The following is a 21,835-nucleotide window of genomic DNA, read 5'->3' on the forward strand; positions in this document are numbered from 1 at the left end:
CTACGCGCTGCAGGGCAAGCAGTACTACTATCAGGAGTCTTCGGGCCGAGGAGACCTCCGACCCTCCAAAGTGATTGATGTTCCGTCTGCTCCCCAAAAACCAGAGCCCAAGAATAAACCTGTTAAGAGCCTGAAGAAGCTGCTCACTAAGTTCCAGAGGAGGTAAAGGGTTGATGTTTTTCCCCCTGATTGTATTGGCACGAAATGGAATTGACGCCAAGCTTTATTCAGACTCGATTGAGTTTAGCGTTTAGCTTTGCCGTATAGCAAAATTGTTGACCATTTTATCATTTGGAGCAGTTGTCTAGGATGATGCGGCTAGAAATTGAATATCAAAAATGGATAAGCTTGACATTCCATCGCTGTGCACCATGGGTAACCTGTCTCTGCCTTCCTTCCCCACAGTGCATCGCTGGCCCAACAGAACTGCATGGAGTGCACCTTTAAGATTCCTGACTTTGCCAACCACTTCCCCAGCTACGTCCACTGCTCCTTGTGTCGCTACTGCACCTGCTGCTCCCGAGCTTACGCCAACCACATGATCAAGTGAGTGACATTGTTCAACTGAAGATTCCCGAAATGTTGGTTTGGAGAAAGGTGTATGACACATGTTTTCTGTCTCTCTTCGCAGTAACCACGTGACTCACAAGAGCACCACCCAATATCTGGCCATGTACGAGTCATACTCAAGGTAACAATAATTTCCTCAATTTTTGGGGGGCAGTGTTTAATTGAATGTAGTGTTTTTTTAAAATCCTGATTGCTCAAAACCCTCTTGGTCCCATTTCAGAATGGATGAGATGAGGTGCATGTCATGTAACTACAGAACCAAGGTGGGTGATATGATGGCCAACCACCTGGTGGATCACCCAGACCATGATACTGCAAGCTTCAGCAAGCTGGAGGTGGAAGGTTATTAAGTTTTGAGTTCCACCTTCTGATATTGAACTATCTTTGTAAAAGGTCAATCCTTTCTATATGGCAACCTCTTTGTTGATTTTTTTCTCTCATTCAGATGTGTCCGAGAAGGCTTCTCAAAGGTATTTAATATCCTCTTTATATATTGAGTGAAATAACTTAGTAGGACAGAATTGAGCTGGCTCTCAAGTTGAAGCCTAGTTATACTTCCTGAAAACTAACATGTTTTTCTTTTCCCCCTGTAGCATTGTTGTTCCAGAAATCAACCCAGGTCAAGGGGGGTATTTTGTGCCTATCCATCTGCTACCAGCTGGCAATAGTTCCACCCTGCTCTCTATCAAACCGCTCCTATCCTCCAAACCCAGCATGACCATCACGGTCCTTGGTCCCAATAAAACCATGCACTCCACTGCCCCTGCTGCATCCAATGGTGTCTGGACAACCCCCAAGGTTGGTGGCTCGGGCCAAGGGATGGAGCCCCAGGCAGTGGGGTCCGAGGGGCTGAGCCACAGAGAGCTTTTCCACGGAGGAGAGGCCAGGATGGACAAATCCAGGAAAGAAGGGTCAACCAAAATAACGGTGCACCAGCTGAAGGTGATGCTCTATGCCCTGTGCAATGGCTTCTCCCAGGCATCCCTGCACTTTGGCACCCAGCCAGAGCTCATCCAGGCCTGGATGCTGCAGCAGGAGATCCGGCGCCTCCAGAAGGACTGGATCTGGAGCACGGACTGCATCGCAGAGTGGGTGATGTGCCAGCGGGAGCAGCAGCTGCCAGTCACAGAGGAAAACCTGCTCCAGACAGCCACGCAGGCCTTGGAGGAGTCGCACGAGATCGGTGAGTTCTACGAGTGGGCTGTGGACTTCATGCTCCGCCACAACCTCAGCCTGCAGGCCACCTGCTCGGCCAAGCACCCGCTGCCACGCAACGTCTACGAGAGCGTCCGCATCTTCACTCGCTTTGTCTGCAAGCAAGTCAAAGATGTCGGTTTCCGGCCACCCTCCATCGGATGCATTGACGAGCTCTCTGTGTTCGTGGACCTGGATAAGCTCAAGACAGACCCCGAGGCGTTTCAGTTGATCGGCACTGGGGAGCCCCTGATAGAGGTGGTCCTAGCAGGGCTGGCCGACGGCACCATGCTGCCCACCATGGTGTTCCTCAAAGGCAACCCTCCACACCTGCCGAAGGCCATCCCGGACTCTGTCTTCCTGGAGGCGCGCCCGCAAGGCTTTACGGACAACGAGCGGCTCCAGCTGTGGCTCTCTAAGGTGTGGCAGAAGCATGTGAACCCCCAGGCAGGGGGAAAAGGTCTGCTGATCATGGACACCCACCACGGCCACCTGGCTGACGACTTCCTGGCTGCCCTCAACAGCAGCAACACCCTGCCGGCGGTGATCCCCATCGGCTGCTCTTGCCACCTTCAGCCCCTGGAGCTGTGCGTGGCGCCTGTTACGAAGGAGTTTCTACAGGCACGCTGGTGTGCGATGCACACCCAGAATGAAGGAGCTGTGACTCTGGGGCCAGGTGACCTGGCCCTAATGCTGGTGGAATGTCTAGGTGACGTGGTCTCGTGCTTGGCAACGCAGCCCCAGATCTTCCAGCAGTCCTTCATGATGGTTAGCACACCGCATGAGGAAGGCGAGAAAGGTCCGGCAGAACTGGTGCAGAGCCTGACCGAGGCTCTTGTCATGTTTTCTCCAGCAAGGTCGAAGAGCGCTGAAGTGCTAATGAAGGACAATGGGGTGAGCTCGGACATTATGTCGGCGTACACCTTGCCCTCGCCGCCACCCAACCCGCAAGCACGTGTTTGAGAAGGACAGCGATCTGGAGTCTTTTCACGGTTTTGAGGAAACTGATTGTTGATCATTGGCGGACCGACACCTCAGACTTGGATCTTTTGACACTTTCAAACCAAGGGAATTGTGACGTTTGAAGCAGAGATGGGATAGCTCTGGAGAATGTACCGTTAAACTGTACACATGCTTGTTCCTTTCACTTGGGAAGGTGATGCAACTTTCAAATGTTTTTGTACATTTTCTATGACAAGCTGCTGTGTCTTGTGTAACCCTATAAGGTTCAACAACAACCTGTGCGTTATAGGAATTTAATTCCTCTGTTCATTAACCAATTCACTTGTGACAAAGCAAAATACTTTGTCCACTTAAGAATTTGTAAGGTTCTTTTTATAAAATTAGTTTATATACCACACATAATGTCATGTCTTACAAAAATGTCCCTCCTAGATCATGACAAAGCTGCTTTTCAATTCAATTCCAACACATACACATTGCGTATCTTCTGCTACCATGTCACAGAATCTACTGCACGCCCAACGGTTTCTCCCCTCCCTGGTTGGAGACCAGACATCTTTACTGTGAACACGAGTTGTCTGTTGACCCTTCCTCTTGGCCTATGTACCAACATTCTTTAACAGACCACTCCGTGAATTATAACTTGGCGCCAAATGTATACATTTAGTCATTATTGATAAATCCTTCACTGTCTTATGCAATTAAAGTCTATTCCTGTCAACACTAGACTACACGCTTTGTAAATAACTTGTACTCTTTCTTATTAGTGGGATCAGAAAGTCACTTCTAGTAGGGAATGTTTGACTATGTGGATGTAGAAATGGTGCCAAAGCTCTGACACATCTTCCGATCTACTTTATTTATAAAGCTGTGATGGATTTAGCGAAGACAAACAGCCCCATCCCTTATCAATTGGCCATAGTTTCAATTTATTGAAAGCAATGTAGCCATGTCTAATGAGAAATTACCTCAGACCAACCACACCGTTCACATGAAATCTCAGATCATGCCTTAGACTGCCATCTCTTGGATTCCATCCTACCTCTCAGGTTTGTATTATTTTCTTCACCTGAACAATTAACTATTTTTAAATATGAAATAAAGTGTTGGGTCTGCTTTAAGTTGGTTTCCCTTTGTGGTATTAACAGCATATAGTCTGGTGCAGTTCTGTATGGTTGAACCAAAAGTGTTTAACATGGAAACAGACAAGATTTGTTCTTGACACAGGGTCCTCTTACCCCTGATGTGGATAAATCTGGGTATTACAGAAGTCCAAATATGTAATTTCTTCCCATGAATGTTTGCCAGCAACTCTGCATGTGTGGACCTTTCCAATTACAGTATATGAATATAATCTCAATTTCACCAGATTTAATTTAAGCCTGACTGTCGTTCAAGTTTAAATAACTCACCCATTCAGAAGTTTACAACATTTATTTTTCATATTACAAAGGGGGGGGGGGATTTGTTACATAGCAGTCCTATCAAAGCGGTAACATTGTAGAATGGACAGACCAAGTGTGGCTTAACGTACAGTCCTTATCGTCATCATTCAAACCCACTGCAAAAGAAAATGTACATTATATTAAATGTAACTGGCACATGCTGTGTGAAATATTCCACAAGCTATGTAGTTGTTCAATTAAAATGCTATGATCAATTTAGGACAAAGAAATTATAACTTTAAACAATTTTCCTGAAGTGATAGTACAATGCCAGCTCTATGAACCTTTGACACTTCTGACTGGACAGTCGAAACAGGTTATGTGGCTATAACTTACCTGACCATGTGGGCAATTTCCCAGTTGGTCTCACAGGACATGGGGCCCACAATCTCCACGCCTTCTTTTGTCACAATGGCAATTTCATGCTATAAATAGACAAACAGTAACGTCACAAATGGCTACGAGACTGGTAGCTTCAAAAGAGAAACATTGACATTCCCAATGTGCTGTTGAAAATAACATTAAATTCTGGACAGTTCCCGAGACTAACGACTCACCCTGTTGTAGGAGCGAGCGTCGCGATAGTATAGCACCTTGAGGCAGCGCTCAATCAGAGCCCGGGCCTCATCCTTCGTAATCTCTACCTTGTTCTCTACCACCTCCCTCATCAGGGGCTGCATGGACACAAAGAATAACCGTACACTAAACAAACCCAGACATACTGCAAGGTTCTGTGTAGAACTTACAACTGTGGAACATCCATTTTTACATACAGTAACATCGGATTTGATAGGATGCAGAAGCATCATGCAGTATAGATTACTTCCAATTATATTCATACAATTTCTTGTCCCAGAAAAGGTTGCCACAATTTCAATATGAACTAGTGAAGCTCAGCTCTACAACTTGGAAAAGGAATTACAACTTTACAACCAATCTTTCAAATAGAAACTATGGCATCTTTCAATTGCTAAAGATAAGTTATAAACTATGAAACGTATAGAAGTTAATATTGCCACACAGTAGCAGTCCCCTCGTTTATTAGCTCATTTGTCCTCTCACCTGGGCCAGGTAAGCGCCAAACCCTGTAGCAACTGTAGGTGCCTCATAGGCCACACCCAGCTTGTCCACGTAGCCCAGGAAGCTAGAGAAAAATACAAGTTATTAATAGATTTTGTTGTAGCTAGCTACTATAATTATTTATAGCTGCAGATCCCCAGTCAGTTTGACGTTAACTTCGAGACCAGGGTAGGAGGTTTGTTAAAGGCAAAAACTAACCAGGATCATGGTTAAAATAGTCTAACATGACAATGGGCACTCCCACATTTCTAAGCAATTTTAAGAGCTCCACCTCTTGGCATGAACTCTAATAAGGACAACAACAAAAAATGACTAGTTGAAGATGCTGAAAACTCAAGCCACCTCTCGTCATTGTAGAATCCACCGATGACCACAGTGTTCCACAGTGGGTTCATCTTGCTGCGGCGGTTGTACATTACCCGCGTCAACCAGGAGTGGATGGCTTTTGGGCTGTAGCTGTGGCCATCACCTAGGAGCTCCTCATCGATCCTGGGACACAACCAGAGAGATCTGATCACTGGTGGTACTCAGGGAGATAACCAAGCAAAGGAAACAATGCCAGAAACCATTCAAACAAAGCAGCCCCTCCAGAATATTTCTCAGTCTCTTCCCCACCTTTAAGATATCTGTAATGCTTCTAGAAAAATTGCAGGACACAAGATCAATCGGTGGAAGTCTGCATTACTACCACTGAACAATAACCCAGTCGTCTCTTCCTATATATCCCCCAGTAGTCCAACGTTTTATACATTGAATGTATCCTTCCTTGCTAAATATTGTACTGACATTTTAATAAAAAGTATTTAGAAGATGTAGAAACAGATGGACTAAATCTTACAATCACATTTCAGTGGTCGAACATTTAATATATATTTTCCCCCCCAATTTCAACACCACTTGGAGATTGAAATAAAATGTACTCCTTAACCTCCATGTATCTGGAAAAAAATAAAAAAATAAAAAATCCATATTACAGAGACAAAAGACCTCAGGTGGAATAAGCCTCCCAAACTTCCAGGGGTACCATTGGTCATTTGCTCTGCATTCACTTGCTACTTGGCTAAATACCGAAGCTTCCTTGTCATGGCATGCAATTGTCAAGTTGACCTGCACAGATTACAAATGTTTCTCTGAAACAATCTAAATCAATTCAGATTTGGCCCTATTATTTCTCTCTCCATTTGCAGAATCACACCCAACTCCAACCGGTACCTACAATTGCACCATCCCTACGGTGAAGTGTGGTGGCAATGTCATGCTGTGGGGATGTTTTTTTGTCATGCTGTGGGGACTGGGAGACAAGTCGGGATCAAGGGAAAGATGAACGGAGCAAAGTACAGAGAGATCCTTGATGAAAATACCTGCTCCAGAACACTAAGGACCTCAGACTGGGGCAAAGTTTCACCTTCCAACAGGACAACGACCCTATGCACACAGTCAAGACAATGCAGGAGTGGCTTCAGGACAAGTCTCTGAATATCCTTGAGTGGCCCAGCGAGAGCCCGGACTTGAACCCGGGGTGGCAGTGTAGCCTAGTGGTTAGAGCGTTGTACTAGTAACCGAAAGGTTGCAAGTTCAAATCCCTGAGCTGACAAGGTACAAATAGTTCAGCCCCTGTACAAGGCAGTTAACCCACTGTCCCTAGGCCGTCATTGAAAATAAGAATTTGTTCTTAACTGACTTGCCTAGTTAAATAAAGGAATAAAAAAAAGATTTAGGTTTCTGAAAGAAACCTTAAACTTACACCATCTGTTCGATGATCTGCTTCATGTACTGGTAGTCTGCGTAGTCGCCGGAGGCACCCAGGATGGTGCTGTCGTTCACTTTCATGAGTCGAGAGATGTTACGGAACCGTGCTAAGGAACCATAGGAGCCCAGCATATCAGCTGCGATTATGACGCCACCTGTAAACTTCACTCCCAGTACTGATGTTCCCGTCACCATGGGGTTTCTTGAGTTCAGGGTGGGAAAAATGTGAAAGTGTCATGAGTAAGTCTTGTTAGTTAACGTTACAGAGTGATGCATGCTGAACTGCTGGACGTTTATTTGGACTCATGCATATATAATGAAACCATGCCGGGAGTAGGACTAGTTAAATAATATGCTTCAATAGTATCCTTTGTGGTGAGTTTTGTTAGCTAGCATTAACTACCATAAGTGCACTATGATTAGGTAGCCAACTAGCGAGGCATAGATGGGCAATTTATCATCAGCCAATTTGTTGGATATAGAATAAGAAATCCCGAGAGCATATCAAGTTTAGTTAGATAACGTTACCTAGCTAGCGTTAGTAGCTAGAGTAGCTCCATCGGCTTGCTCCACCATGATGATGCAGCTTACCGAGGAAATCGAAAGCGTGAGGACATTATTAGGGATCTCTACTCAAAATGATTCGCTTACAGCGTGTGTTTGATAGGTCCGCATCCTGGGGTTAGACTACTGCCTGGAAATGAATAAAATTGTCCGGGTTTTGGTCCATTCTCCCAGAAATTGAGTTTAAACCCGCTTGGATCCATGTTGCAAATTTGCGGATGTGACGACAAACCTTGTTTTGTGTTCTGCTGCAAAGAATATGGAATTGTGGGAAACAGGAGGCAGACCATTTTAACTCAAGCACAAAATTACATCTCTTATTTCTAACTACATGTAAACGTTTACCAGTAGCATAATCAATACAACAAGAAACTCAACAATAGCTGTATTAGTTTTATTATACATGTTTGATGATTTAGTCCAAATGAAAGGAGTAGAAATAGAGTGGAGTTAAATTGTACTGAATGCTGGTAGGTCAAGTTTACATATGGTGCGTTCGTAAATTCACTCTGGAGTGCCAGATTGCACTGAAAGTAAATTCTGTGCATTCAGCTCTCGGAGCATTCAGAGCGCACATTGGACGGGGAGTAGAGTTGATCCGAGTGTTTTGACATCACAACAGCTGTCAAGCACCCAAGCTAAAGTTAGCTAGCTTGCTATCTACTTCCAGACATAAATGAGAGAACACCTCACTCTGACCATTTTCCTCGACCTAGCAGAGCTGGTTAGGCAGTGTTCATGTTATCCTGAGCGTTGGTGATTGTAACTGTGCAACGATTTCATTACGTTTTTTTTTGCCGACGTTTACTGACACCGGCCATTTTCAACGGGTGTTGGGTATTCGTAAATTCATCAGTGCGCTCTGGCAAAAATAATAATTTGTTCTTAACTGACTTGCCTAGTTAAATAAAGGTTAAATAAAATAAATAAACACTCAGTCGATAGTGCTTTTAAAACGGATAGCCAGAGCGAATTTACGAACGCACCCGTAGTAAACTGATTCTGAACATCCGCCCCAATAGGAAATAACATATCCACATACGTGTAAACCAATCAAGTTTCTGTCACTAGGCAGAATATTGCCAGACGAGCCATCAGCTCAGTTACTGGGCAGACCAGTCATAACGCCTCCTATCAGAATAATCTTTAGCAAGAAAATAAAGGAATTGAACCAATAGAATTTAAGTTGCACTTGGTATCTGAGTAGAATTAGAACAATCCACCAATTGGAATTGACGTTTGCTTTGTAGTCAGGCAGACATAACATAGTTGTCCAATCACAAAAAATTCTGAAAGGGGATTTTTGCTGTAGCTTTGGCTCAGGTACTTTCTTTTTCTTTTATAAAATAAATACTTAAATAGGTTTGTATCATATATATCACAGAATAGTATGTGCAATTTAAACATTACTTTGATATATTGTTGAAAAAGTTTGAATTCTGTTACAATTCATGTTTCAAAAGATGTTTCAATGCTTGCTAATGTTAGCATTTAAAGATAGCTAGCTAGCTATTAAGCTTAGCTAACGTTAGTCACTTGCTAAGATTAAATAACAGCATTCAGTGAATCTACAAGTGTTAAATGCCTGTCGAATTTGTTTAGTTATCTTTGTTATATGTGCATTTAAATCCCCAGAAAACTGTCAACCAGTGTGTTGCTAGCTAGCCACAGTGAATTGAAACATGTTGTGTCGATAAACCCAAAAAGCGGGAAGTATGCAAATTGTGGAATTGCATATGCCGACATGAAAAATACATTGTTAACGGTCTCAAAAAATTAAAGTTGGTAGCAAGCTAAGAAGGCGAAGCGAATAGCTTCCAACGCTAGTGAGATAAAGACCCATCATGGCTGGTAGTGTTACTCCAAAACCATGCCTCTTATAGTATTTCGGCACCGTGCTACTGTAGTGACAGCCTGGTGAGCCAGCTTCACAGCGGCTGCACTCTGTCATTGCTCAATGCGCCATTGCATTATGCCTGTCAAGCTTTATAATAATGAACACTTCTGTTTTAATTCTCCTACTTAATCGCCCTATTGTCATGTTTTGGAAACGCAGACAGCATCGCGCATGTTTTACTCCCATTTGTTATTATTATTCCAGACACTGATAGTGCCGTAGTGGGAGTGTCCCTGGCTGTTCAATTGACTGATGTTTTCTATTTTGGTGAAAGCCTTGTTGCTGTTGCACGCTTCATTGTACTAGATCTTGGCTATACAGTACACACCAGACTTGATCATTTTTTAAAAAATAATAAAATGCAAATATTGATAGTATTGACAGTACATTGAAAATATTGACAGGAAAAAAATATTCTATTTCACTTTTGCAGTACAATCCATTATAAATAATCCTGAATTAATCGTGAATAACGATGAGAGAGAAAGTTACAGAGGGTCAAAGATCATACCCCCAGCCAAGACATGCTAACCTTTCCCCATTACCAATAACAGGAGAGGAGTACGATCTTTGGCCCTTTGTAACTTTCTCACTCATCTTTATTCACTATTAATTCGAGATTATCCATAATCATGGTAGAATCAACATTAGGTTAAGTGTTTAGAAACATATTATATTCCAATTTACAATAAAGTGACTCCAAAATGACACTACATTATTTACCATTAATTTATATTGGGCACAAAAGTATCTGAAACACAACCAAAACGAAGTAGAAATGCATCCAACAAGTTTGCAGTCACAAGCTTGATGTAGTCATTGCGTGCTATGAATATGGGACAAAATTCTAATCTTTTGACTATATTTATAAGAATCTTTAGACATGTCAGTAATTTTGACCCCTATCTTTTTGAGAAAAAAGGTATTACTTGTTAAACAAAATCAAATCATATCAAATCAATTTTTATTAGTCACATATCTCTCTATTATGCTTGGGAATACTTTGGAACAGATTATTTGATCCATTGGTCAGAATATGCGGTTTTGATTGAACACCCTACTTCATTGCATTCCATTAAATCTTATAATTGAACCTGGCTGACAACTCCAGGGTGAAGAAAGTTTCTGATGAACTCCACCAACGGAGCGGAGCAGAGAACAGGCTTTGTGGAATTCAGCTCCAACTTCATCGATTCGCCCAAGGTCAATACTTCAAAACATTTCAATTATGAAATGCTTACCTTGTACATATGTTTGTCCTCTGTAATTGCGTGTCTTTCTTTGTTTGCTGAAATCCATACTTTTTCAATATACGTTCATCAAAAACCGCCGACTTGTTCCTTGTTGAGATTCAATTGGCACATGCACACTTGCTCTGAGTTGCCATCGTAGTGCAACAGCGATGAGCAAACAGTCTGTGGTTGTATTTGACTAACATTTATTGAAAAAGTATGGATTTAAGCTGTTGGGTTCTAACTTGAAATATCCTTATTCATGTTACCATATTAGAACTGGGTGTATGGAAATCTACTGAGTGAGAAATGGGAGTGCAAAAAGTTTACATTCTATCAGAACATGTTATTGTTAAATCTCATGTATCCTTTGGAGAGGAGAAGGGCAACAGCCTGGTTTCAGTCACTGATAAGGTAGGACAGCCATGAGTTAGGGATGAGTGAAGAATGTGGGCCGAGATGCATTGGCTATCCAGATGTGCAAGGAGGAGCCTCCACCTAGAAGGAGGGTATAAATATATGGGCCTGTGTAAACATGTCTTTTCAGCTGTTTGACCCAATGGGTGAATAAACTTGGTTTGAGCTTTGACTGGTTGTCTGTTAGTTTTTCACTCTGTTTGTCAGAACCTAACAAAGCAAACAAAGGCACGCAACTCCAGAGGATAAACATAGGTAAATGGAAGCGTTGCATAATATTTTTACTTTTGTTATTGACTGTCGGCATGTTGTCTGAGCTGAATTCCACAAAGCATTGTCTCTGCTCCACTCTGTTGGTGGAATTTATCAGAAACTTCCTTCATCATGGAGTTGAGTTTAGTCAGCTACATTGAACCCTGCCAACTCATATCAGTACTACCATCATCATAGTCAGGTATGATCCTCAAGTTTTACCTTCCAAAACAGCTGCTATTGTCAGTTTGCATTTAGATTAAAACCTTTATTTAACTAGGCAAGTCAGTTAAGAACAAATTCTTATTTTCAATGACAGCCTAGGAACAGTGCCTTGTTCAGGGGCAGAACAACAGATTTTTACATTGTCAGCTCGGGGATTTGATCTTGCAACCTTTCGGTTACTAGTCCAACGCTCTAACCACTAGGCAGCTTATCAGATGAAAAATCACTAACATTGTGCATGTCCAATAACCAGCATTGTTGGATGTGGAGGGATACATTTTCCATCCTCAACTAAAACGTACTTTTAAAATGTAAAATGACAGCCCCCAGCCAAATGCCATAGTGCTTTGAACAGTTTTATCACATTTACCCCCCTCTCCTAATTTCAGAGGCCTCAGGGTGTGTTTGCCACCGCTGTGTGAGCAAACAATGACGGAGGACAGGTTGAAGGCAGACCCCTCCAAGCGGGAGGGTCTGGACTCAGGAGAGGGAGACACAGAGCCTAGCCTGCTGCTGCAGAAACTAAAGAGCAACATCTCGTAAGTCCCCCCCCCCTCTGTCCACACAGCCACCGCTTAAATGATCAAAATGGACAATAAAGTATTGTGTCGTATCAGCACCCTCTCCAACATTACCTGCTATTTATCTCATACAGCTAATCCATCAGTGTCATTAGAACGTCTTCAGAAATGTGTTTGTGTATAACTGTAATTGTTGTTTCTTTTCGTAGTAAGAATATACAGGGGAAAGTGGATGTTATCCTGGTGAGTGCCGAAACATCTTTGGTATTGTATTGTGTATGAATGGCCTTGTCTATGAATGGTTTAAGACCCAGATTTTCCTATGTCTCTCCTACCCACAGCAAGATGTGCAGCGCTTCTCTGACAACGACAAACTCTACCTTTACCTCCAGCTGCCTTCTGGCCCCAGTTCAGGGGAGAAAAGGTGAGCATCATTATCATCAGCAATCACTCTGGGTCTAGCACACTATGATTGTCCTCATGGTGGGACATATTTGTGTCTCTTCAGGTGACTGAAGAGGCTGATGTATGACCACAAATCCCACTAAAGAGGCCAGTGTATGTGGCGGTAGTGGTTGATAGTGGTTGATGTTTAGCCTCTCCTTTTGTTGTTGCCGCTTGTCCTCAGTGGCATGGTTGAGGTCTTTTTCGTGTTGTGCAGCCCCACTGTGGATGGCCTTCCCCCATTTGTTTTATTTCCGTTCAGTCTGTTAGAGATGCAATAGGTGTCATGCAATCAAGCATTAAAGCAGTGCTCCATCCAGAGGGGGTGTACTGTACCTACCTACTGGTGGTTTAAGGTTTGTAGAGGAGTTTTGATCTGGATGTTATTGTGTGCTTTTGAGATGCAAAGATTCTGCACAGATCAACAGATTTCAACAGACCATGCAGATCTATGTATCTGGAACATGCACACATCTCCAAATTCCACAAACTCTTTTTCTCAGTCTGGCAATGGCCCCGCTGGCACAACTTAGGCGGTGGTGTATTTCTGCATTGATGTAAGCTTTGGAGGACAGAACACTGCCAAGGTAAGGGAAGAGGTCCACGTTTTCAAGGGTGTTATTGTCAACATGTACACATAGAAACTCAAGGAGCATACAAAGCTCAATAAAGGTCAGAGATGTACTACATCTGTTTGATAACCAGTGACCCAGTCACATAGACCTTTTCCCCAGTAACACTTAAAAATATTTATAAATGCTGTTATAAGTCATTTATAAACTCTTAATTATTTAGTTAATAGTTTATCAATCGGTTAAAAACAGTTATGACACAATGATTGAAATTGTGTGATTGTTATTTTGTGCACATTGACTATTATTATTGCCAGTTCCACAGTGCATGTTTGAGCTGGAATAAAACAGCAGCAACATGAACCGTGTGCTGGCTTTTCATCTTATTATTTGTTAACATGTTCTGGGGCTCTGAGATGTTTGGGATGTGCATATCTTCTTACATAAAAAAAAAAATGTTCACCACCTTAACTATACTGAACAAAAATATAAAGGCAACATGTAAAGTCTTGGTCCCATGCTTCATGAGCTGAAATAAAAGATCCAAGAAATGTTCCCACGTGCAAATGCCACCAAGTTTTAGGCGGAGAGTGCAATGGGCATGCTGACTGCAGGAATGTCCACCAGAGCTGTTGCCAGATAATTGAATGTTCATTTTATAAGCTGCCTCCAACGTCGTTTTAGAAAATTTGGAAGTACGTCCAACCGGCCTCACAACCGCAGACCACGTGTAACCACGCCAGCCCAGGACCTCGTCTGAGACCAGCAACCCTGACGGCTGATGAAACTGTAGGGTTTGCACAACCGCAGAATGTCTGAACAAACTGTCAGAAACCATCTCAGGGAAGCTCATCTGCGTGCTCGTCGTCCTCACCAGGTTCATGACCTGACAGAAGTTCGGTGTCGTATCCGACTTCAGTGGACAAATGCTCACTTTCAATGGTCATTGGCACACTGGAGAAGTGTGCTCTTCACGGATGAATCCCGGTTTCGACAATATTCCACAAGCCACAATCAACAGCCTGATTAACTCTAATGTGAAGGAGATGTGTCACGCAGCATCAGACAAATGGTGGTCACACCAGATACTGACTGGTTTTCTAATCCATGCCCCTACCTTTTTTAAAAAGGTATCTGTGACCAACAGATGCACGTATGTATTGCCAGTCATGTGAAATTCATAAATTAGGGCCTAATGAATTTATTTAAATTGACTGATTTCCTTATATGAACTGTAACTCAGTAAAATCTCTGAAATTGTTGCATGTTGCGTTTTATATTTGTCAACATTGAACTGTCACTTTTTTCCTCCACAAGAAAAATGTATTGTTTTATCAGCAAAAGATGGCTGCTGAGATATACTGATAGCTTGGTTATGTTTGTCCTGAGCAGCAGCAGCAGCAGCAGTGACCCCAGTTCCTTCAACACAGCTGACCAGCTGCACACCTGCAACTGGATCCGCAGCCACCTGGAGGAGCACGTAGACACCTGCCTGCCCAAGCAAGACGTCTACGAGACATACAAGTAAGTTATTGTAATGAGGCACAGCTGTGACTGTGAATTAGAAATGTACTTGTGAACCCGGACTACCTGGACATCAATAAGAAATACAATTTTTTTGTTTTTCATTGCAAATGCTTTGCTACGGTGTGCCGTAATGAAATCGACACAGCTAATGTTATGATCTATTGCCCCGTAATAACCCAGGAGATACTGTGAAAACCTGCAGCACCGGCCTCTGAGTGCTGCCAACTTTGGGAAGATCATACGTGACATCTTCCCCAACATCAAAGCCCGGAGGCTCGGTGGCAGGGGACAGTCCAAATATCCTTTTAGTCTGTCAGGAGGTTGTTTTGGGAGGCCCTTTAAGTATTTTAACACAATTTTACTTTTGCTTGCCACAACTGCCTTGACACCTGCAAATTAAGTATTCAAGCGCATCCCTGAATGCGAGATGGAATTCAGGGATTCACCTATACTTCAATGCATCCTATTTGCATCCTATTTTTATATTGTTTCCCACAATGTGGGAAATGTGGATAGAATGATGCCACCGAGTACGAAGGATCAAACAAGTATTACCATACCCTCTCCACTTATCAATAGGTTGCGGTTCCCCTTTCTGTTTACAGTTCATCCTTAACTCCTCCGCTGACACGTATTGTTATAGTGGAATCCGTAGGAAGACAGTGCTAAACATGCCACTGTTGCCAAACCTGGACCTGAAAAATGACCCAGTACGTATGACTAGTCAACTGCACTTCCTGTTTATATGATAGGACACAACCATTGCTTTTGCTATAGTTGTGTGCAAAAATGACAGTCAATGGTGATTAAGACTATTCTTCCATATAGTCGGAGCTGACGGAGCTGGTGCAGACCTACAAGCAAGAGGTGACGGAGGCGGCTTGTGAGCTCATCTGTGATTGGGCCCAGAAGATCCTCAAACGTTCCTTCGACACAGTGGTCGAGATCGCCCGTTTTCTTGTGCAGGAGCACATCGTCAACCCACGCTGCAGCCAGGCTGAACTCGTCACTTCTGCCGCGATGGCAGGTAAGTCTCAGTTTTCCTCATCTCCATTACACATCTCCAATACCATCCGCAACCATCTCATGATTGGAATTTCTTGTAACCATCAGTCATTTTTCTTTGTGTCTCACAGGAGGACCTGCAAAGCCCCACAAGGTGATCAAGAAGAACCCAATACCGTCAAAAGGAGGTGGGCCGGAGACAGAAGGGAGCAGCTCTGATGCTAAGGTAGAGCATCAACAATACCCTTTCAAAGACTAAATGCAAAGTACAGAAACATACTTCTCGAAGTTGTAATAATGAGCCATATCTACTCATATCGACTTTATGTAACACAATGATATTGTTTCTCTCAGAGGGATAAAGAAGTTGGGGATCAGTCGTCACCGGGGACACTGCAGTCCAGTGACAAGCCAACCAAAGGGGCGGAGTCAGTACGCCCGGGGGGTCGTGACCTGCAGGTGGAGGCTCTGATGAAGCACCTGCCCCGAATCCTGCCTCGCAGCTCCGTCCCGGATAAGTCCCAAGGCGGCGCCCTCCCCGTTATGATCCTCCCCCACACCGTCAGCCTATCCTACCCAGAAAAAGCCCCGCCGGTTACCATGGTGCCCGTGGCACCGACGTCAGTGGTGCAGAGGGCCCGTGCCGTGACCAAACGGGCCCTCGAGGCTCCGACTGCAACCAGCGGAGGCCCCGAGCCGGGATGCACGCCGGTCAAACGGAAACGAGGACGACCCAGGAAGCCACGGCCAGAGGACACCACCTCTCCGCAACCGCCCCCTCCATCCTTACCTTCGGTCAACCAAGCCCACATCACGAAGTCCCTCACTGGAGGGGTGATCCAGAAAGCCTGCTCGTCCTCCTCCTCTTCCCAGGTGGTGGAGGTCGTGTTCCAGGACCAGCATGCCGTGGTGCTCGGCCAGCTACATTCGGTAGCGGACTCTGGCAACCCAGAGCACCGGGGTGTGGTGCTCGAGACTGACCCACGGCCCCTGCTGCTGCTGCCAGGGACCAGCCACGCAAACTGGGACATGGGCAGGGCTATGGTAGAGGTCATCCAGAGGGCACCGAGACCCCCCACCACCAAGAACAACAACAACTCCCAGTCTATCCCCCAGCACCGCCTGCCCCTGCCCACTTTGCTGGAGGATCGAGGTGAGGTGGAGATCACCCTCACCCCCATGGAGCCTTCGGAAGATCTGCCGACCCCCACCACCCAGGCTAGCTCGGAGGGCCGCCCTGCGCCTGATGACAGCACTAAGGTTGAAAGACCCTAGCACTGGCCCTCCCAGTCCCGAACCTCACCCTCCTTGTCCCAGAGACTAGGGAGCACTAAGGGACTTTATACTACCCTCAGCATGAAGATAACCACCCCCAATCCCCCAATTATCTTCTCCCAGGTAGCAAGCTTTATCTGGCTCCACACAGTCCCTCTCCCATTTTACCGATTGGTGGAAATCCAAGATTGGCGGCACAGAGAGCCAAGAAGGGTTGATGAAGCCAAACCGCTACATACCCATGTTGACCTTCCATTAGCCCTTGCATTTGACAATGTAAAAAGGGCCGTTTATAACTCTTTGCTGTGACTCTTAACTGCATGTTTTTCTTTGTAATTGTGAGCGAAGATATAGACAAATGCGGCTCTATACTCCTGAGATTGGATTTCTTGTAGTTCTGATGACGAGGAGGGGCTATTTACGGGTTCGGACCATTCGAGGTTCTAAGTGCTACTCTCCCCGAGAGGAACTCCCCTCAAAGCGTTATTTTTTTAAATATCTTTGGTTGTGTTATGTTGATGTTTGTAGTTGTGCTTTCAAATAGACTTCCAGAGTAAAGGCGTCCGCATGCTTCCCAGACTAAACAGTTCGGAAGAGTTTGTGCATATATTATGATGACATTATGTGACGTTTCTGTTCATTTTGGACTTCTGTTCGGGAACACCCCAAAAAATTCTAGAGCCAAGCCGAAGTCGGTAGCCGAAGTCGGTAGCCGAAGTCGGTAGCCGAAGTCGGTAGCCGAAGTCTACGCCCCTTCGTCAGTAATTGGTCAACAGTCGGGATTCTTCAATAAAGTCTTTGTTGTCATTTAACAAGAGACGACTCATTTTCATGCACATTACTTCATTGAGAAATACTGCAACAAACATCTTAGTTAGATGTAAAATTGCGCGACTAAGATCTTTGTAAAAACGTCTAAATTAATGACAGATTTCTTGAGTTATCTTCGATTAAGTCTGTCTATTTAGAGGAAGTGTATATTGGCTACGGCATCTCAAAATGGACAAACAGTACTATTGCTGCACACTCGTTGGGTTTGCCAAGCCAAGTGTGGCTAGTCGCCAACCAAACTGAAGCATGCTGACGCCTTAAGAAAGGAGAAGGCATGACACTGCTGGTGGAACTACATTTAAATGATGCCCCTGTCAGGCATCGGAACTGGATATGCGACTGTATTCTAAAACATTGTGTGACAAGATTGTGAGTTTGCCCCTCTTTCCCAAAACCCCTAAGCTGGAGTATGACGGAAAAGCAAGCACTTACCTGGGCGTAATTCCAATATTACAGCACTTCCTGTTAGCTACTTAGTGTAAATGACAAAACATTATAGACACCATATAGGCAAGACTATGACAAACATCGTTTAGGTTTGCCTTTGCATTTTGAATTTACAGCACCTCAGACGAAAGCATTAAAGCACAAACCTGCGAGCCTAGTGTAAAACCTTGAGCGTGGCAAAGAGACTTAATGAAATATTAGAGCTGATTTAGTAAATCATTTAGCCTGATGCTAATGCTAATGTAGGTTGCCAAACCCTTTTTTAGAAGTACCTGTATACACTCTAGTACTATAATATAATTTTCACAAATTCAAACTGTCTGGCAGAGACAACTGTTGTTTAGCCACCATTGCCAAACGTTCAAACTCTGGCTTTGCCTAGGGGTGCATACATCTTATATGCATTACGTAGCAGTACATGATAATGTAAGATACTGATACCCGTCTCTCCAAATCCAGCCTATCATCCAAAGTTATGATCAACCATAAATAGACTGGTTATGTGTTTTTTTTTACACCTTCCATCCTTTGACAAGGGAAGATTACAAATTTAAATCTCCAGCCTTAGCCCTTTTGGAATTAAATGGAAACGGATGTCAAGAATATTTGCACTGATATGAAGAAAGCAAAAAGGGAAGAGCATGTTAGTTAATAATAGTAATGATTACTAGAAATGATAAACTGGGTGGTTCGTGCACTGAATGCTGATTGGCTGAAAGCTGTGGTATATCAGACTGTATACCACAGGAATGACAAAACATTACGTTGTTAACCAGTTTATAATTTCAATAAGGCACATCGGGGGTTTATGTTTAAAGGCTGTGTTTAGGCACTCCCCGTTGCGTTGTGACTAAGAATGGCCCTTAGCCCGTGGTATTTTGGCCATACACCACATCCCCTCGGGCCTTATTTCTTAATTAAACTATGATTAAAAACATGATTGTTATGCTTGAGGTAGTTTTGGAACAAGCAATGTTAGCTTTATTTTTCAATGGAGTTGATGGTCAAATTTGACTGAATTGAGAATAAACACAACAGAATTATACTTTATTATTAGTTTATGCCACATTATTGTCCTTCTGTAAACTATGGGCTTATGAAGAGACAAACTGGATGTAAATTCATGGTGCATGCATTTGGTGCTGTAATGGTGATGACTCAAGATTGTCTACACACTACGGTATTTTCCCGGGAAAACAGGGATTCCCTGTCTTCAAACCCTGTCGATTTTCTTCCCTGCCTGTATGTAGTACAGGGGTGACCAACCATAGACATACATGTGGCCAACCTTCTTGTAGGCAGGCTTTTGTCCCTGCTCTGTTCTTACACACCTGATTCTATTCTACTAATCAACTGCTCATTATTAGCTAAATCAGTTGTGTTAAAGCAGAGCTAGAACGAAATCCTGCACACTTTGTAGCTCCCCAGTGAGGACGATGTGCCGCCCCTGATCTAGTATATTCTATTGGTCTGTTAATTGTGTAATTACATGTACATGGTTATAGTAACTCACCTTATCCTCATTCATGACATTGGACTATGAGCTAGCAATGATCTCCTGAGTTGTATTAGTCAATCGACAGATCAAGTTAATATCAGCAAAAGAGGTAGGTTTGAATGACGACTACAGATTAACTGCAGGCCCAGGGGACTTACATGGGGAACCTCTTCCATAAATAAGTACATGTCCTTTAGTGTGCATTTAAATGAGTATTGCAGCAAGTGAATGAGTGAGTGGGAGAACTTTCACTGTGGAGCCACAGTGCTCAAAAGAAACGGGTCAGAGAATCAAAGATAAGGATCGGGATACGGGTAGCAGTGCCTTGACCTTAACTGCCGGTTAAACCACATCATGACCGACCACGGTCAAGCTTTGCAGATGCTCTGTTGATGGTGGTAACACTCTAAACTAGCCCGGCTAGCTATGTAGGGGTTAAGTAGCTTCATAGCTTTGCTTTGCGGTTTGTTTGAGTTCATGCAAATAAAAAGATTGCAAATGAGTAATTTTGTTAATATTGTTGTTTTCTCAAATCTACGAAAACATTTTTATCATATGTGCTTTTGTTGATATACGTCTGTGAAGTTTCATGTATTGTACAGGTCACTTGATGTGCAGTTTTAACATGAATGTCTTTGAATTTCAAAGACACTTACAGTTCAAAGAAACCTATCCATGCATGGTTTTATGTGACAGTGATTCTATTACTCTAAAATAAAAAATAAAAACACTGTTACTCCTAGCTTAGAAACATGTCAAAACATTAAAATGTATTGACTAGGGGGTTTATTAAAAATGGGATGTATTATCTGTTTTAGTTTACATGTATAATCCCCCAGGTTGTGTTTTGCACTTTATTCATACCGGAAGATTAAGTCATTTATAATTGGTGTACACATAAAAAACAGAATCCTGATTTGATAATTAAGTGTCACACCTTACATGTTAGTAATTTTATACATGCGACTCTGAATGCCCTTGTTTGAAATTGTTTCCAATTTGTTTTTTTGTAAATCATCGTCTCAGAGATTTTGTGACATTTACATCTATGCTTCCTTTAAAAAAACACAACTAAACAAAATGATGCCACCGACTAATGTGAATATATTTTCCTATGCTGACTGTAATAAATGTTGTTAAAGGTAACTGGAGAGATGTTACAGTAGGTGTTGATCGTTTCTGTGTCATTTTTTAACTCTTCTCTTGAAGTGGCAATAAGCAGCTGAAACAATAAGAAAGTGTCCTCTGTTTTGCTAAAAAGCTGAGGGATGGGGCTCGAGAAATGTAACCACTTCATAGACAGAGTTATGGATGCAAGGACTGACAATCCATGATATCACAATTATAGTTTTAGTCATGTTTTGAGGCTATACAGTGTATATTTAATTTGGGAGTAAAACAAGCTTATATTTCGGGTTCTGAGGGGGTATGCGAGTTGAACTAAGCTCATGAGGCATTTATAACCCACTGGGCACAAATTGGTTGAATCAATGCTGTTTCCACTTCATTTAAATTACGTTGAACCAACGTGGAATAGACGTTGATTTGACGTCTGTGCCCAGTGGGAAGCTATATTCTTCCAATAATTAATGGGTACGTATAATTCATGTTCAAGAGGCCTTCGCTTTGAGCTCTTCCTAATCTCGGAACCCATATTAAGCTCTTCCAGACCAGATGTAAGGAGATTCTACAGTCATATGAATCAAATTCAGTCAAGAGGTAAATCAATGATTGAATTGAAGTTTGCTCTGCCTGGCCACAGTGGCTAAGGGTCCCAAAATGTTGTTGTTTTTTCTGCCAAAGGTTTTTCAGAATTGCAGCCCTGAATTATGAAAGGTATGTTATGTATTGTCTATTCATTTCCTTGTAGTTTGGGTAGTGTACCATAATGCCCTTTCTGGTCCCAATGATCAACCAATTTACAGAAATTCACCCGTTGTACTGGTACCAGTGATTTTACTGTACCACAGTGGAGTAAAAGGGAAATGAGGGTTCAGGCCAAGGACTGGTGTCTCTTCCCACATTGGCCACCGGGTGGCATACTATGCACAGACCAGTGGAGGCTGGTGGGAAGAGGTATAGGAGGACAGGCTTTTTGTAATGGCTGGAATTATATTAGTGGAACTG

At 43.1% G+C, this 21,835-nt stretch overlaps 2 protein-coding genes across 5 annotated transcripts; one reads left to right on the top strand and one right to left on the bottom strand.

The window, feature by feature from the left end:
• Positions 1-4,146: 4,146 nt before the first annotated feature.
• Positions 4,147-10,727, bottom strand: LOC135549917 (proteasome subunit beta type-4-like). 2 transcript variants are annotated; one of them, XM_064980307.1, is made up of 8 exons: positions 10,704-10,727; positions 7,653-7,810; positions 6,997-7,203; positions 5,595-5,741; positions 5,235-5,316; positions 4,730-4,846; positions 4,509-4,597; positions 4,147-4,288 (listed from the first exon to the last, which is right to left on the bottom strand). In XM_064980307.1, exons 1-8 carry the CDS (start codon positions 10,710-10,712, stop codon positions 4,276-4,278), a joined length of 822 nt encoding a protein of 273 aa, XP_064836379.1. In that variant the 5' UTR covers positions 10,713-10,727; the 3' UTR covers positions 4,147-4,275. The 2 variants fall into 2 exon arrangements, with proteins under 2 accessions (XP_064836379.1, XP_064836378.1); XM_064980306.1 differs by having other exon boundaries at positions 7,653-7,813.
• Positions 8,847-20,879, top strand: LOC135549915 (DNA-binding protein RFX5-like). 3 transcript variants are annotated; one of them, XM_064980299.1, is made up of 11 exons: positions 8,854-8,888; positions 10,574-10,665; positions 11,978-12,127; positions 12,319-12,352; positions 12,451-12,533; positions 14,515-14,649; positions 14,833-14,949; positions 15,284-15,362; positions 15,481-15,679; positions 15,789-15,883; positions 16,012-20,879. In XM_064980299.1, the coding sequence occupies exons 3-11, from the start codon at positions 12,018-12,020 to the stop codon at positions 16,930-16,932; spliced, it is 1,773 nt and encodes a 590-aa protein (XP_064836371.1). In that variant the 5' UTR covers positions 8,854-8,888; positions 10,574-10,665; positions 11,978-12,017; the 3' UTR covers positions 16,933-20,879. The 3 variants fall into 3 exon arrangements, with proteins under 3 accessions (XP_064836373.1, XP_064836371.1, XP_064836372.1); XM_064980301.1 differs by lacking the exon at positions 10,574-10,665 and having other exon boundaries at positions 8,847-8,888; XM_064980300.1 differs by lacking the exons at positions 8,854-8,888; positions 10,574-10,665 and adding an exon at positions 10,847-11,565.
• Positions 20,880-21,835: the final 956 nt, after the last annotated feature.

This window comes from Oncorhynchus masou, chromosome 12, assembly GCF_036934945.1.
Source record: "Oncorhynchus masou masou isolate Uvic2021 chromosome 12, UVic_Omas_1.1, whole genome shotgun sequence".
Lineage (NCBI taxonomy): Eukaryota > Metazoa > Chordata > Actinopteri > Salmoniformes > Salmonidae > Oncorhynchus > Oncorhynchus masou.

What these genes read in the sequence shown, in the direction of transcription:
- LOC135549917 (XM_064980306.1), bottom strand. An exon ending in GGACCTATCAAACACACGCT is followed by an intron (nt 7,204 to 7,652) that starts GTAAGCGAATCA and finishes CCTGAACTCAAG; the next exon opens with AAACCCCATGGTGACGGGAA. An exon ending in GGATTCTACAATGACGAGAG is followed by an intron (nt 5,317 to 5,594) that starts GTGGCTTGAGTT and finishes ATTTTTCTCTAG; the next exon opens with CTTCCTGGGCTACGTGGACA.
- LOC135549915 (XM_064980301.1), top strand. Translation starts at nt 12,018, where the DNA reads ATGACGGAGGACAGGTTGAAGGCAGACCCCTCCAAGCGGGAGGGTCTG. An exon ending in GGTGGCAGGGGACAGTCCAA is followed by an intron (nt 14,950 to 15,283) that starts ATATCCTTTTAG and finishes CTCCGCTGACAC; the next exon opens with GTATTGTTATAGTGGAATCC. An exon ending in TGGACCTGAAAAATGACCCA is followed by an intron (nt 15,363 to 15,480) that starts GTACGTATGACT and finishes TCTTCCATATAG; the next exon opens with TCGGAGCTGACGGAGCTGGT.